This window comes from Perca flavescens, chromosome 6 (assembly GCF_004354835.1).
Source record: "Perca flavescens isolate YP-PL-M2 chromosome 6, PFLA_1.0, whole genome shotgun sequence".
In the NCBI taxonomy this organism is placed as follows: domain Eukaryota; kingdom Metazoa; phylum Chordata; class Actinopteri; order Perciformes; family Percidae; genus Perca; species Perca flavescens.
The window spans coordinates 17,822,188-17,839,411 of NC_041336.1; the positions used below are offsets into that span (position 1 = coordinate 17,822,188).

The 17,224-nt window shown below is 41.7% G+C and overlaps 1 protein-coding gene across 1 annotated transcript in view; it reads right to left on the minus strand.

The window, feature by feature from the left end:
* Positions 1-17,224, minus strand: part of grin2db (glutamate receptor, ionotropic, N-methyl D-aspartate 2D, b) — a 29,579-nt gene that overhangs the window by 5,443 nt on the left and 6,912 nt on the right. The window contains exons 6-13 of the mRNA XM_028580762.1: positions 12,663-12,868; positions 11,947-12,115; positions 10,436-10,589; positions 9,838-9,963; positions 8,177-8,406; positions 7,662-7,822; positions 5,880-5,949; positions 5,656-5,773 (exon numbers count right to left, since the gene is read on the minus strand). Coding sequence (XP_028436563.1) covers positions 5,656-5,773; positions 5,880-5,949; positions 7,662-7,822; positions 8,177-8,406; positions 9,838-9,963; positions 10,436-10,589; positions 11,947-12,115; positions 12,663-12,868 — 1,234 coding nt within the window. The remainder of the gene's footprint in view (positions 1-5,655; positions 5,774-5,879; positions 5,950-7,661; positions 7,823-8,176; positions 8,407-9,837; positions 9,964-10,435; positions 10,590-11,946; positions 12,116-12,662; positions 12,869-17,224) is intronic.

Below are 17,224 nucleotides of genomic sequence, written 5' to 3' on the forward strand. Positions count from 1 at the left end.
TCAGCCGCTATAATTGACAGTGCTTTTTGAGTGCTCAGGAGGAATGAAATGCGCATGAAACAATTATACAATGTGCCATTTGAACGGAACAGCGACAGAGTGAAGGAGAGCCGTCACCAGTATGTACAGGTAAAACATGTATGTGTTCTATGCATATTCTAATGTCCAGTGCTGTAAACTGTTTACTTTGTGTAGTGTCATGCACTACACTTACATGACAGTTCTGTGTATGTGTATTCACAGTGCATACTGTACAATATGTTGTCCAAAATGCATTATGTTACACAGGAAAAGTTGTTATAGTTTTTCTTACTCCCTCTTCTGTAATAAAGCATGTACTGGAGCTGGAGGCCAGGGAACCGCTGCACACATTCATATACCTTGATGAGGCGGGTTTCAATCTGGCAAAAGGTAGAAGACGTGGAAGGAATCGCATTGGACAGAGAGCAACCATTGATGTCCCAGGCCAACGAGGAGGGAATATTACTATGTGTGCCGCCATCTCAGAAAACGGCGTCCTCACCCATATCCCCCGTCTTGGTCCATTCAACACACAACATCTGCTGACTTTTTTAGACACTCTTTACAGGGACATAATCCCTGAGAATGAGAGAGGTCGAACTGGAGACCATCTGAACAAGCATGTTGTTTTGGATAATGTGCGTTTTCACCACTCAGATGTCGTCAAACAGTGGTTTGCAGCACATAGTTTTTCTCTTCCTGGAGGTGGAAGGTATATGACCGGCATCCACATACCCAAATGGCCCAGCTAGCGGCCATGGATGCAGCATGTGATGACATCACAGCAGAGTCCTGCAGAGGGTGGATTTGCCACTCAAGGAGATACTTTCCTCACTGTATTGCAAGACATGATATTCGCTGTGATGTAGATGAAAATATGTGGCCAGACACAGAGGAACGTCTGGATGTTCATGAATGATTACAGTACTATGTATGTTGTATGTTCAGTTCAAATATGTACTGCAATATTGTTTACCGTAGTGCACAGCTGTACCCAAAGGGAGTTTATGTTTGTTATAAATAAGGGTGTATTTTTTCTTTTGCACAATGCTGTGAACAAATTAGAATTGCAAAGAGCATATGCAGTAAATATGTGAAACATACATATTCAGTGTCTTGTACTCATTTACCTCACTAAATACAGTAATGTGTAACTTTACTGTATTTTTCAAATGGCTGTGCAAATAGTATATAGTGCTGTCTTGAGCATTTTCAGGTAGTGTCACCAAGATCTGACTTTTTTGCATTGGAAAACATTTACAGAGTAAACTGTCATAATGAAAACATGACAAAGCCATTTGACTATCTTGTTCATAAACAATGGTGCCAGGACTTTTCATCTTGATGACACTGACACTTTCATTGACATGAATACTTGCTTTTGAGGAATGAGCTATCCATTTTGAGCAAGTGACACGCTTTTGCAGGTTATCAACTAGGTTTTGCTGTTTGTACTAATTGTTTTGAGAACTACATTAACTGTTGTGCAAATGTAAATAGTGATGTGAGAAATGCACCAAAGCGACTGAGAAAAACTGTAAAAGGCGGTAAAAGAAGAGGAGGAAAGAAAAGAAAGAAAGTGGAGGGAGGAGAAGAGGAGAAATGAAATGCACAATCTAAAAAAAAATAAGGTAAATTAAGACAAGACAACACAAGACATAAAGGAGTTAAGAGATGAGGAGGGGGATCATGTTGGATATATTGTACTGAGACAGACAGACACAAAATAGACAGACAGACAGACAGACAGACAGATAGATAGATAGATAGATAGATAGATAGATAGATAAAAGGGGCAACAGAAAGTGGCAAGGGGACACACAGGGAGACAGAAAGGCTAATGATAAGCACTAAAGTACAGGTCTACAGAATTGCTTGCTCTTTGCCCATTATCCAAGGTGACTCCTCAAGGTCAGAGGTCAGTATACTAAAAGCAGCACTGTGTCCAATGTAACAAAGAGGAAAGAGCCTGAGACAGAGGGAGAGAGTCCAAAACAATGAAGTAGCACTGAGAAGTAAAATGGCACAGACAACCTAATCTCAACATTGTAACCCAGAGTAAATGAGGAGAGGAGGAGAAGGGGAGACCAGGAGCCACAGTGAGATGGCTGGATAGGTTGAACAAGCATGGCAGAGAGTAAGAGAAAGGTAATGAGAGAGTTGGGAAGAAGAGAGAGAGGGAGTGGCATTCTTTCTCTGTCCACAAACGCATCAGGGGAAATGAGACAGACAGAGACACAGAGAGAGTTAGAGGGAGCTGGAACAAGGGAAGCAGAGATGGAGGACGAGAGGCTGAGATTGTGTCATTATGACATACAGCGGGAACACTCCTCAGCTTGAAGAGGATGAGAGGAGAGAAAAAGAGGCAAAAATGGAAAGAGACAAGGGGAAGGGACAGAGACAGAGACAGAGGCAGAGGCAGAGGGAGATGATCATAATCATTTAATTATGCTGGAGGGGTGGTCGGAATCTCCATCAAGGTGGTAAGCTCTGGGGGATCCAAGATTCCCATCTGTTAACCTACCAGGAACCAGGCAAGACTGCATCACCCACTGCTCTGCCTTTTCATTTATGATCTTGCTGGCCTAACGAATCCGAGCTGCCCTGCTAAACCCGTAATTGGCTGCGGGGGTTGCTGGTGTAACCATAGTGATGGACAACCAGAAGATGCAGCGTGTGATTCATGATGGAATTAAAGAGCTATATTTTCCAACAGGACTCATAATGAGAGATTTCTGTTACAGTAATAGCAATGGCAGGATGAGCAGCAGTAACCCGTTCTGAAGGTTGGATTTTATGGCATATTACAGTCTCTGAACTATTTCTAAGTCAAACTGCTAAAGCAGGGTGTAAAAGCTGACATGCCACGCATCCACTCGCAACACTACACTGCTCTGCGAAAACCCAAGCTCTAGCTTTTCATTTTTGCCATCATTAGCTGTGCTTGTGTAGCTTAGATGAAGCCGACTCAGTCATCTATGTGATCTGGCTAATGTGTCTCCTGTAGAACATCATTAGCCAATCAGCCGTGGCCTCCAGCTATAGCAACAGATGGACACAGTGCTACTGCAGCCCACTGGTAGACTCAGGTAACAGCTCCCTGTCTTAGATTCATTCATACACACATACATTTCATAACAGAAAGGTCTGTTTTTAACTCCGGAGCATAGCCTCATTGAAGAGGATTTATCGGTGTCATTGACCTTTAGTAGCAGCTGTGTGTCCAAACAGGAGCCTGATGTGAAAACAGCAAGTGTCTTAGTGAAGGATAGAGATAAACAGGTAGTCTCATGTCTGTCCTCCACTTCACAAGCCACAGTCGAATCCTTCCTCTAAGCTCTAAGTCTCATCTCCTGGCTTTCCTGCCATTTGACTTTCAGTGATTCATCTTGCGCTTCTTCGTCTCCCTCTTTTACAATCTGACTCTTTCTCACCGCGCCGGTTTCTTCCCTCCCTTAGGCCTTTGTGATGGCAGTTGTCTTTATCTCTCAGTCGTAGCCAGCTCAGGCCTGCCAAATCTGACAGGTGTGTCAAATCCACACTCCACCTTTGTCGTTTCTGGCAGGTCAGGTCAGGTAGAGCTGGCACACTGCAAACACAGAGCTGGCATGCACCACAAAGACATTATTTAATAGAGGAAACTTTATTTGTGTGTGTGTATATATGTGTGTGTATGTGTGTGTGTAAATGTGCAAGTGCCTGCGTGCATGCTTGCATTTTGCCAGATGTGGCATGATGCCAGACATGTCCAGAGACGCTGAGCTCCAGTTGTTGAGCAGTAAACCATGACCCGTACAATCCTGTGCTTTTATCACAACATGACAAACCTCTTGGCATTCATTGCAAGATTTCTTGGGGGGAAAAAACGCCCTGCCAGCCATGAGCTGCATACCCAGCTCCTCACATCTTTTTTAATATCTACTCACTGAATAATATATTCTTGGAATCAAAATCCTGATACTATGCAAAAAATAGAAGTGGATCTGATAAGAGGGGAAAAAGAAATCTTGCTACTCAGCAGTTTTGCCTTTATCAGGATATAAGTTGTAGTGAGATCAATGGACCTTCTCTTAAAGCCGTGGTATGAATCACCAGAGGCAGCAACAAGGAGAACAATACACTCACAGGGTTGACAAAGGACTTCTCTAGTGCCCCTCTAATGCAGTTGTAAAATCATATGACTCAACATGGTACGGTACAATTATGATGTAACACTGTGACATGGTTTAGCCCAGCTGAAGGTGTGATGCAGAGTCCTTGAGCCGCAGGGCGATTGTTGAGATGCAGCCTTTGAGGGCACTTTGAATGTGAGCCCCCCACTCCCTCCCTCCAATCCACACAAACTAATCCTCTTCCTTAGTAATCCACTCCAATAATGCCTGCCTACAACTAGAACCCACAGCATTCAACACCCCCCTGTAACTAGATCTGTCCAGCGCACACAGCTGATGTTAGAGCTTTTGCTACACAGAACAGAAGCAAGGACAAGGTAATGTACCAGTAATAAAAAAAAAAAAAAAAAAAAACAGACATAGCATGTCAAAACTGTCTGGGCTCTCGGTTTTTCTTGCACACACACGCATCCTTTCCCAGGTCCAACTATTTAGCTCCAGACGCCGGTCTTATTTAAAAGATCTTGGCACCAAATTGGCATTACCAGTGTGTAAGCGGCTAAAGTGTCTGCATGCCAGAAACAGCTAAAAGGCTTTGTCCGCCACACCATAAGCAAAGCTGATTTAAAACACGAGGAAAAGCCAAACAAGCAGCATCCAATTGAGACTATAAATGCGTGTGTTGGACTGTGTAAAATGACAATCAAGCATTAGTGTAGTGACAACTATTGCTAAGAACAGATTCTCTCTGTCAAACACAAGGAACCGTCCTCCCATGGATTAATCCTCCACACAAGTGTGTGCAGCAGACAAACAGCATGCTAATAATGCTCCCATAGCTATCAATTATCCAATTATCTGATCTTCTTTTTACATGTCTTTTTACTTCAGTGCACTCGTCTCATGTTCAGGGTATTTTCAGGTGTTTCTCTTTTTTTTCTCACACTTCCTCACTCTCTGTGTCAGTATCAACTAATCTGTAATGAGTGTAAATCTGTCACTGCACAAGTTGTGATAATCTTTTTTTACAACATTGACTCGCACAAGTAAATCTGTTTTTACAAAAATGATTTCACCAGCCCGAGCAGGAAGAAGGGAAAGAGAGTGAAAGTCAGATAGATTGAGAAGAGTGAAAATGGGGGAGGGTCATGTGCACTTCAATGCAATGCTTGAAACCAACAACAATTCCGCTACCACACACCCTTTTATTTCCCCTTCTCTCTTGTAGCTAATAAAGAGAACTACGAACCTCTTAACCATTACCCTCAACCCTTTCCTACACACCATTATTCCCTCACAATTGAAACACCTTACAGCCATCGGTCTCTCCACACCTTGTACACCCCCCAACCACTTCTCAACATCCTCTCATTCATCTACTCCCTGTCCTCCATCCACGCCCTACCCTCATGCTACTCTGTCGCTCGTTTCTCTACCCTGTCATTTTACCCATAACCTTCCCTTTGCCCCTCCATTGTCCTAATTATTTTCCTGTCTACCCTCCCCTCCCCATAGTTCTCACCATCTCCCACCAGCTGCAGTAGGGCCAGGTCAAGAGGACGTTTCCAGCGTGAATTTTTGTGCAGGGCGATACCGTAGCCTGTGGTGGCAAAAACCTTCCCCGAGCCTATGGTCATCACCTTGGAAAAAGGACAATGTGCAGATATTTAAAAACAAAACTGAGCAAGGGGAAAACATGTTGAATCTAGTTTGTTAGCAAAAGTGCCTATGTGGATTAGTCCTCACCTTACAACCTTCGTCCTTCCTGGCCATATAGTTCAATACTGCAGCATCATAAATAAAAGCATCCAGTTTCCTGTAAAGGGATCAAGGGAGAATTCATTCATCATTTAATGGGAGAGAGGGAGCAGAGGTATGGAGAGACTGGCTGAGGCAGGGGAGGAGGTATAAAGGTGGATATCTGCGATGTACCTGGGAAGAGAGTTAGAGTGCAAAAATATACGGCAGACAGGCGCACAGAATGATAGAGAGTGCATGAAAAGTTAAATCATAACAAGAATAAAGGGAGGATGGGTGGAATAGTAAAGCAGGCTTGGCGGAAAGAGTGAAAACACAAGGAGAATAAAATAAGGCAGAGATCAGGGAAAAATGTGTGAGTAAGAGGGAGCGGGAAGGTGGTGGAGGAGGAGGATGGGGATTTATACGTTGCGAAGAGCGCAGTGACAGGGAGAGAGGGGGGGGATTTACACACTTGAGGGGGAAAGACATGGGATAGAGCCAGAGAGTGATGAGGATTATAAAGTTTAAATACAGACACAGAGAAAGCACACTGGGAGAGGAAAGAATGAGAAAAGAGAGAAATGGTAAGATAAGAGAGCATATGAGGCATGAGAGGAAGGGAAAGATAAGCACTTAGGGAAAGAAAAAAAAGACAGCAGGAGAAAAGCAAGAGTTTCTCATTTTTGTGCATGTTAACACTGAGTTATAATTGTGGTGTCAAGGCAATGGGGAGGAAGAAACGATGACAGAAGCTTAGGATAAAGTAAACTGGGATTATCCAACACATGACGGGTGATAGAGATTCTACTAGAAACTAAAGGGAAATGCTGCTTGCACTGTGTGAGTGGGTGGAGATAGTGGTGAAGAGTAAAGGTGAGAGAATCTGTGCTGTAAATATGTGAAATGTTAGGCAGAGTTGAAAAGAATACCACTGTGTATGATAGCCTGCTAGTAAGAGAGTTAAAACATTAAAAAAATCACAGCAAAGAATGGCAGCCGGTATGACTCCACCAAAAACTCATAATAAAAACCATATATTTTGGAGGATTTCCCATTAAATGGGCTTATAGAAATACAGTAAATACTGTAGGGTTTGTAGAATGGACCTTGTGGTGAGATTGTATGGTCAACTGCTATTTCCAATTAACCTTTAAGCAAACATACTGTAGACAAGAAATCTTTTAAGTACTAAAAGAAATGGCAATTTGAAAATCTACTCGATAAAGATTGTGTAATACAATCGCTCCATAACAGCTTCTGATTAGACTTTGTGGTGAGATTTTAAATTATCGTTATTGAAATAGTGAAGTCTAATCATGACCATGAAGTCTTTATATATATATATATATATATATAATAATCATTTAAAGATTTTTGTTTTGGTTACATTTATTAGAAGAAAAAAAAAGACGGTGATTGTCGTTAAGACGGAGTATCTTGTATCCTTCATAGTAGGGCAATTCTGTTGTGTAGATTGGGTCTTATGTAACGTTTGGATCAGTACTTAATCATCTGTGAAGTGAGCATCTTGTTTGTTGTTGGTAAGCATATACAGGCATGTTGATTTTATGTCTCAAACTAACGACAATATAGTTTTATATTTACCTGAGGAAAGCGTGAACAATTGTGACAACTTCCTTAATCTAATATGGAACAATTTACAAAGCATGCTTGAATGGAAACTCAGCTAGTAGAAAATAAAAAATCGAGATGTGGAGAAAGACAAAGATCTTGCAGGATACATGTAAATGTGAGGGAATGAACAAGCTCATGTTATGGCAGACAGACCCAGTCTTGAGGTTATTTATGGCGTCCTCCACTCCTCTCTGGTTGTATTTGCCCATGTACTGGTGCATGTCTGGGTAGTTGGAGCGGATGTTTTTTTCTGTGCTCCCGTTGGGCACCGTGCCAAACTTCAGAGGTGGGTACTGCTCCTCGGGATGCTGAAACTAGCCGAGCAAAGGGAGGCGAGGGAGGAAGACGGAAGGGGCATCAGACACACCAGCCTGTGCACCAATCTGTCTGACCTATTTCTGTCCACTTTCCAGACTAACTTACAGCACTCCGTGCACAGTCAAATCTTTGAAAAGAGAGCAGTCTGTGGACTTAAAGTAGCATTTAGAACTGTCTTTTACGTATTCAAGAACTGTGGTAATTGAGTTATGTTAAATGAGATTTTATTCATTCCTAAATTCCTGTGCTTTAATCAATTTAACATTCAAATGCACAGGATTTGGCTCACTCTAAGACTTTAATTCTCCTCCTGCTTTCCCTACTTAATCAGTATTCAAGAAATGAGGTACCTTCTTGTCCGAGAGGCCTGACACTGTGTCAATGTACTCCTCCTGGATCATAAAGGCAGCCAGGTTAGCAGTGTAGGAGGCCAGAAAGATGACAGCAAAGAAGGCCCAGATCAGCACCATGATCTTGCTGGTGGTTCCTCTGGGGTTCTCCACTGGCACGGAGTTGTTGAAGACAATAGCCCACAAAAGCCATACAGACTTTCCTATAGTGAAAGTAGAGCCTCCAGCCTCTGGCCAAAATGATGAAGAGGGAAAAGGAGAACGTAATGATTGGTTGCAACATTAACTTTTTTCCTAGACAGCAATCCAGCCAGTACACAGCACAATAGTGTATTCAGTAGCGTCTAACTGCAGATGAAGCAGCCGATTCAAATTATTCTTCCCTGAATGATCTGTAAAATGGGTTTACTGTATATGAAAATACCTAGCAGGCTTTTTTGACACTAAAGCTCATAAGGCAGTGACTATACGTTTCGAGGATGGCAGCTTTCAATTCGGCTGCAACGTAATCTTACAAATGATTAAACCACATGGTGCAAATCACCATTCAAAGGGCTCAAACACTCCTTCCTTTATACAACAGGAGTAAAGAAGGAAGGAGAGAGATCAGAGTGAATAAGAGGGATATATTGGAGGATGACAAAGAGGTAAATTATGTAGAGCACAGCAATCATGCAGTAAAAGAGGCGAGTCGGGTTGGCTATTGGACCGAGGCATCAGGCATACTGAATATCACAGGGGTACAAACTATGCCGTTGAATAATGAATAGCTGCTTCAATATCGAGAATACTTGGACGCAGTTCAACATACTGTAGGTAGAAATTCCTCTTTGCAGACACTCACAGTTAAAGGGATAGTTTGGATCTTTTGAAGTGGGGTTGTATGAGGTACTTATACCTACCTATGAGGTCAGTGTATTACCTACAGTAGATGACAGTCAGCACGCCCCCAGTTCTGAGAAACACAGTGAGTCTGTTTGTGTTATTGTGTGACTTTTAAAAGGGTTAGGAACTAACAAACTAACTAACCGATCAAGACAGTGGCAGAACAGCAACTCCCGTGTTCTGCAAGGTCAAATTACTGTTTTTGTCAAAGGAGTCTAGTGGCTTTGAAAGAAGCAAAATAACAGCTTCAGTTTCAGGGCTGTTTACAGCAAGGTAAATCGGTGAAAATATTATAAATATAGCGTACACTTAAACTGATTGAAATAGATTTTTTTAGGTGGTTATTTTTTAGGTGGTTCTTTTTTAGTCAGCTAAAACACGTTTTGCTGTGTGTCTCTGTCCACAACAGTACATTGCTTGGCTTCCGTGTCGGTACTCCTGCCTGCTTCTCCAAACTGGGGCTATGCTGACGCCCATCTAATGTAGGTAATACACTGACCTCATACAAACCCACTTCAAAAGTTCTGAACTATCCCTTTAAGGATTCAGGGCAGTACATAAAGAAATGTCAAATTGGTTTTATTCTGAATGTGACAACTGACCAATCAGACAGACAGAAAACAAATTCAATAGAAACAAAAAAAATTATCATCATGCTAAAAAATAACCACATTCCAGGAGTGTGTTCAATGTTTATCCATTTGATACATGGATTAACAATGATGGACTGCATGCTGACCCATCTATCAGACACGCAGCTTAGATCTATCACTCACTCTTGCCATTTTGGAGACTGCGGTTGTAGCCCACAGGGCTGAAGAACTCAAAGATGAAAACGGTCACAGCCACTACGGTCAGGCACATGACGAACATCATCACCCACACCGCTGGACTATAGGGCTCTGTGAAGGGAAACAAAAGAAGATTTAAATCAAAACATAACATAAGGGCATGTTAAACAGTTTTATAATGCATTATTTAATCATCATTATTATTATCCATAGAGAGGACAAGAAAGTTTCATAAACCTGGCACATCTGTACATATAACGTACATTCTGTACTATAAATATACAAAGATGAGCCTTGTATGCAGTGAAAATGGAAACCATTGGAGAAAACATATTCTCCAGAAGTCCATAAACACCTTTTCTTTTTTAACAATCATCTCAACACAGTCTATAGGCCAATAACTGTTCTCCCGCTGGAGACTTGAGTCTGCTGACAGAGTGAAACTACAAGCAGCTAAGAAAAAGTAACGGCTAATCTAGATGTAAGGACTAGCAGCTAAAGACTGAGGCTCTTTATGCGAACTCAACACTTTACGATTGGATTAGATTCTGTACATCAGCCTCACATAAACAGAGCCTCTTACCTAAGAAAGCGGATGGTGAGACGGTTCCGTTGCTACGGGAGACCATGACACTGATCCCCGTCTCCACAAAAGGGACGGAGAAATCCACGACCTCTGACCTCTCCTCATTGATAGTCAGCGAGCCAATCGCCATGTCGGCTCGCTTGTATACCACCTAAAGGGGACATCAGTGGTGAGAGAGAAATCTAATTATGCGTAATTCCTGTGGCAGTTACACACAGACATAGTGAATCTTTTACAATTCACAAAGGTTTATTTCCAGGTGAGATAGTGACATTTCTGCACCCTGACCCCTTGTACATCCTCAAATGTGCCTGCATGAGAAAGGCCAAGGATTCAATCTGCTACAAATACTGAACATGTGTCTCTTGTGCATCTCTTTAGCATACAAAATGAGCTAGGGCTCTGCTCCTCCCTGCCGCCATCTAGAAAAACCTGAAAACCGCTGTGTCTGCTGATTGTACAAGTGAAATGTTAATCTACATTAGACATGGCACATCCGCTCTTCTGAGCAAATCAGCAGAAAAATTAAGCGAAGCGGAAAGCAAAGCACCCTCCCCTCAACTTTGCCAAGTATCTGGATTACCTGATCAAAGAATGGCAGGCTTTGGAACATCTGATCAAAAGGCAGACATCAGTTTTAGAAAACAAAAATTTGCTTGGCCTGTTGCATGTGAAAATAGATTGGACAGACAGCTCTGGCCCCGGCTCAAGTTATAAATGATAGAGCAGGAGAGCGCAGTGAAACTGTTTTGGTACCCGTGACCGCTGGTGTTTGGCAAGTTCCCTCTGGGACAAAGATAGAAACAGCGGGCCGCTTCAATGAAACAGCAGCCCCTGTATCGATCTCAGTATGTGTGTGAGCATGTGTACACGCTTGTTTGTTTGTGTGAGCCTGTTTTTTTTTCTGCCAGCATTTCTATGTCTTTCTTGATGGGGTATCATGAACCTCAGTGAGTATTCCCAAGAAAATATCAAGGACTAATCACAACTAGCCAAGGGGTGTCTAACAATGTGTGTGTCTTTGTGCTTCTATGTGTTTGTGTCTACAGGAACGTGTCTCTGCAGATAAACATACTGAAAGGAATTTCTTTTTTGAAGGAGACTTTTTTTTACATTTTTGGACTGAGACCAGTTTTCCTTCCTACGCCTGTGTGTGTGTGTGTTTGTGTGTGTGTGGGGGGGGGGGGTGCGTGCGTGTGTGTGTGTAATAAATGACAGCTGTCTGATTGCTGGCAGTGGTTAAGTGGCCATAACTCTCACAGAGATTGATGTGACACATAGCGTTTAACTGGTCACCCAAAACGCAGAAGCATAGGCAGAATGCTACTATGCGGCTTGTTGACTAAAAAATGCAACACATTTCCAGAGGCACAATTATAAACTCACACACACACACACAACTTTCACACATACGCAAGTTGCATGGGCCAACATTGAGAACACATTGCTCACAAAGGCAGACAGGCAGAACCACAGGCACCCCCACACACACGTAAACAAAGACTTGCCTCTCCAATCATGCCGTTCCAAACCCCATCAATTTTCTTCCCATGTTTCCCATTGGTCACTAAATAAAGGTCATAGGTGAAGCCGACAATCTTGGCCAATCTCTTGAGGATGTCGATGCAGAAGCCCTTGCAGCACTGCTTCATGGGAGCCACGCCCTCATGAATGGCACTGTGAAAGAGTCACAGCCAAGACAAAAATAAGTACAAATCTAAATAAAAGAATGAATTAGTGTGTAATAGTGCAAAAGGAAAGGAAAAGGAGCACAAGAGAAGGAAATGGTCACAGAGGAGGAATATTGCGGCCCAGCACATGGTGACAGGTTTGATCAACCAGTGTAGGATAGGTGCTGTCATCCCCTCAGAAGCTGATGAACCATAAAGCTCTACTGTGGTCACATCTGATACCCCTGAGTCATTCCACTGATCCTCTGGAGAGCAGTCTGTTATTGATTATGGTCAGGGAGTGAAGGGACCACAGTTTGATAGGTGATTGAAATCACCTCAATTGGATGGCATCATGAGAGCTTAGGAACTCCATTCATAACACTGGTATAAATAAAGAAGAGAGGCTACTATTCTATTTTTTCCATTTGATTTCTGAGATTATTATTCCCTTTCATTATCACTTTGGGTGAATGACATTAACATATGAAATGAGTCAATAACATCAAATCCTATATAAACACATTAGTATCTTAAATCCAAAGGATTCAAACCTGGCATTAAGGGGTCGTCTGCAGGGCACTGAGTCACGGATGCAGGTCCCGGATGCGGCGTCTGCCAGCTCCACAATGACAAATGGCCTTTCCTCCAGCGTGACAACGCGCAGGTGCTGGGCATCATCAGGTGGTTTAAGGAATGGCCCATAGCGGGACCAGGCTGGGTACCGAAGCCTCAGCACGCCATTCTCCCACCAGCCTACCTGGGGGAACAGAACAAGAGAAACATTAGAGATAGGTGGAGCACACAAACGCATATATCTCTACCACAATCAGTATTTATTTTCTTTGAATAGATCAGGCAATCAAAACAACCCTATTGAATACAAAGCAGGTTGTTTAGTTGATTATGTTAGTCTACTCTGCCTGACTCATTGATCTTTTATCTGACTAAGGTTTGTGCAAGTTAGAATCTACCCGCTAAGGCTCTGAAATACCAGTACTGTGCTGTGCTGTGTATGGATGAAGCCATGGCGCTGTCTGTGGTGCTGAAGTCCGGCCATTCTGTCAGTTTCGTCTTGGATCTATTATTCTGTAAACTATATAAAATGAAATTTAGTAACGCTACAGGATAAAGCTATAAAATAAGAGCAATGTTTTACTATGAAGGAGCCACTCTAAATTTTATTTCAAATAATTGTTCTTTAGATAGAATTAATAATTTTATGACAGCAATACCATTCCCTTATACATTCACTTAGCCACACACAGAGCGGGTAAACACCACAACATTAACACCTAGTTATACAGTCTCATACATGTATAAATGCATTGCAATAAACATTACATTAGGCTTCAATCTATACTCGCTTGCAAGATACAGATGGGAAAATACACTGCACAACACTGTATCACAAACTATTGCCACGAAATGACAGAGATGAATGAACATTTCCCTGACAGTCTCAATACAAACTGAATATAATAATATAATATATATAATATAATTTTTTTTAGAACACCAGGCCCTAAATATTCATTGTTTTGTGGGTTGGGAGCAATTACCTGAAACGTTTGTGCATGTGCAAAGGCTACACTGATTGATGGGGTTACAGTGTTTATCCAGATTTGTTTATACTAGTCATTTAGTTTAGTGTCAAATCAAACATTGCCATATAATTACATATAATGGCTTTGGGTAGGATGAAAGCAAGTACCTCACAGATGCTTGCACAAACAGTGGGCTTTATTGAGGGCGCTATGGTGACAGAAGGGTTGTGGCAAGCAGAATTTTAGTAGCCTGGAACCTGAACTTAAGTTTTATTCTGACTTGGTTTGATCAGAGCATTTTTACACATTAAAAAACACATGTGCAGAGAGCAGACTCATGCCTACAGATGTCAATTCAGTATGATTCTTAAAATTTGTTCAGGGATGATGTTGCGAGATGTCCACTGTTGACCTGGAAATGTCTGTCAAGCATCCCTTTCACTGTATCATATTGTTGTCCCCTTCTCTTGCATTGTTTATATGCTCTCTAGATGTGTTGAATGCTAGTACCTGGCATATTCAGACTGTTGAAAGCAGCACAAGGCAGAACCACTCCCAAGAAGATTATGTGCTTTTTTTTGAGAACCTTCATCTTGCAGAATCACTTGACACATCTTGTCGTGATCACCTGATAGAAGTCTCATCATGACAAGTGTAACTGTATATATTATATTATATATATATATATATATATATATATATATATATATATATATATATATATATATATATATATAAATTCACGAAAGAATGAGAGTGCTTATGCGGGCCAGTAGAGTAACGTAAAGTTTGGCAGCTGTGATTAGCCTGCCTGTCTGTGTAATGTAAGCGCTGGCAGGGAGAAGAGGAGGAGGTGGCAACAATGACAGTATTTCGACTGCACTTCGACCGCAGCTCTGCAACAGACATTCACTCAAAACATACTCAAGGAACACAGACGGAAAACAGATAGAGCTAACAGGACAACACACTACTCTCTATCAGACGAATACCCTGAAAATTGCAAACACATACGTCCAAAAAATACCACTTCAGGCTCTTCAAATTGCTGGAATATTTCAGAGGCATACAAAGTATTTTGGTTTGAAGCAAAAGTTTGAGGGTTGGGGACCACTTTAAAAGAAAATGTATCCTTCAGCAGCCGTGAGTGGTATTAATAAATGTTCATTAAGTTACAGTAATATCCCTGAACATCTCGCTCGGTGTGCTGTATCTGTAGCTGAAACAAGCCATGCTAATGCTGGACAACCTTCAGTACTAGTCTGCAGTGTTTCTTAGCTGGGTGCTCCCGGGCTCTAGGTAATGGTGCAGTCATTGTAAAGAGAACATTAAATATTCAGGGAGAGCCAACAGCGTGGATGTGCATAATAGGCAGATACAGGCGTCTTATCCTCATTGTGTGCGTGTGTGTACAATAGGGTTTATGCAAGAAGGGTGTAAGCATATGTGTGTAAGCATACAGTATGTGCCCTCATTTGTGTGCACACACATGGATGTGTGTGTGTAAGTTCTAAGCATGTGTGTGTGTGTGTGTGTGTGTGTGTGTGTGTGTGTGTGTGTGTGTGTGTGCATGTGGGCGGGTTTTGTACCCTGGGTTTGCACAGAGTCGAAGGACCAGCGCAGGAGCTTCTAATTGAAAGGGATTTGAGGGATATGGCAGGAGTCAGCATGTTACGACACGCTGAGACTGGACTCTGGTGGGCTGTTAAAACCAGCAGGAGGCTGAGAACCACCAATGTGTGTATTTATGCCTGTGTGTAAGTTTGTGTGGGTGCATCAGTATTTGTATTAGTGCAGCATTTGTGATTATGTGCAGAGTGTATGTTCTGAGAGTACTGTGTGTCTTTATGCATATAAAGTGTGGTGTTGAGGTACTTGTGTGTGGTTGAGAAAATGAGCATCACTCTCTCTTCCGACATGTTCTCCTTCCGACTGACATGGGTAAAATCCCGGCGTATTAAAGGGAAAATATCTCCAACAGGTGACAAGGCTTCATAATAAGGATTTCCGAAAAAAACACAGCTTTATAGAATATGCATGACACGCCAGGAGTACTGGTGCTTTCGACGTGCACAGTTATGTAGGCAAGACACTCAAACACACAAAACAATGGTGAGGCTAGAACCAGATGATAATGACACGCAGAAATCTTCAGCACTATTTAAAATCAGCATTTCATTTGTATTTATCTGAAAACACAGGCAGCAAGCAAGAACAAAACAGCAACTATTGATCAGGGCAACATCAGAGCATTGCTTTGAGCAAAATGACTATGAACAAAATGTATGAGTAGATGTGTGTGACTGGAGGACTGCAACTAATGATTATTTTATTGATTAAAGGATAGGTTACATTTTTTGTCTGTCCAAATACTCTCTCATACCCATGTGTACATTCAAAGACTAAAGAATTATTCCTTTCTATAATGGCAATGAAGTAACTCTTCTTAGTGCGACTCTAATAATGTAAGAGATGGGGGACAGAATCCACAGTCCTCTTTCTATCTAGAAATACTCCAACAGTCTAAGTGAGTCAAATAAAGAGGTTACCTTCCAGTCGTTTTGTACAAAATGCCCTTTTTGTGTTACAGTTCCTCAGCTGCATCTCACTGTCCAGGGAATCACAAAGAGGGAATTTCATCCTAAAGACACTGATAATTTAGAGGTCAACCTCTTGATTTGGATAACTCTGACTGCTGCTGTCTCAACTTAACTTTAAAAAGCATTTTTGCACAAAACTAGGAATGAGAATTTTGTCCTCCATCACCTGAATCACACTAGGATGCTACTGCTTTACAACCAGTAAGGAGAGTAAGTTAAGGAAGGAAGATTAAAGCAACCAATATGGCTTTAAAGTTACATATGGACATGCACATATTGTATTACAGTAAGACAGACTGGAAAACATGTTAACCTATCTTTTAATCTTGTAAGTTTTTTTAAAAATTATTATACATTACAGTTTCCAGAGGCCATGGTGATGCTTGTTTTGTTAGAACAACAGTCTAAAACCCCAAAATATTCAAATTACAACAATATAAAATCGAAAAGCATTTTGATTATTAGATTTCTTCTCTGTGTGTGTGTGTGTGTGTGTGTGTGTGTGTGTGAGAGAGTGCTTTAACCAGGAAACAGCAGAGTTACAGAGAGACAGCAGAAACTGAACAGGCACAGTAGGAGCACACAAAGCACAGTCAAATGGTCAGCAGCCAACTTCTGTCCTCTGCCTCGGGCACCGATAGCCATAGTGAACTTTACATGAACATTCACCAATGTGACCTGACTATTCTCACGGTTTATATTCTTGTTTCAGATACCAATGCAGCATGGATCTGCTCCTCTAGCTCACACAGAGAGATTATGACTCAAGAACCAATCAGCTCAAAACCTGCTCCGGGTTCAATTGCATGCGCTTTTGTCCTTGCAGTTGTTCACAGAGGACAAAATTACAGTTTCTCATGAATCCCAAGAATTAAACAGCTTATGTAGACAACAAAATAATATTCAATCAAGTGTATCGTATGATTCAACAGAACGCATGTCCTTATCTCTTCTGAAGTGAGACCCAGA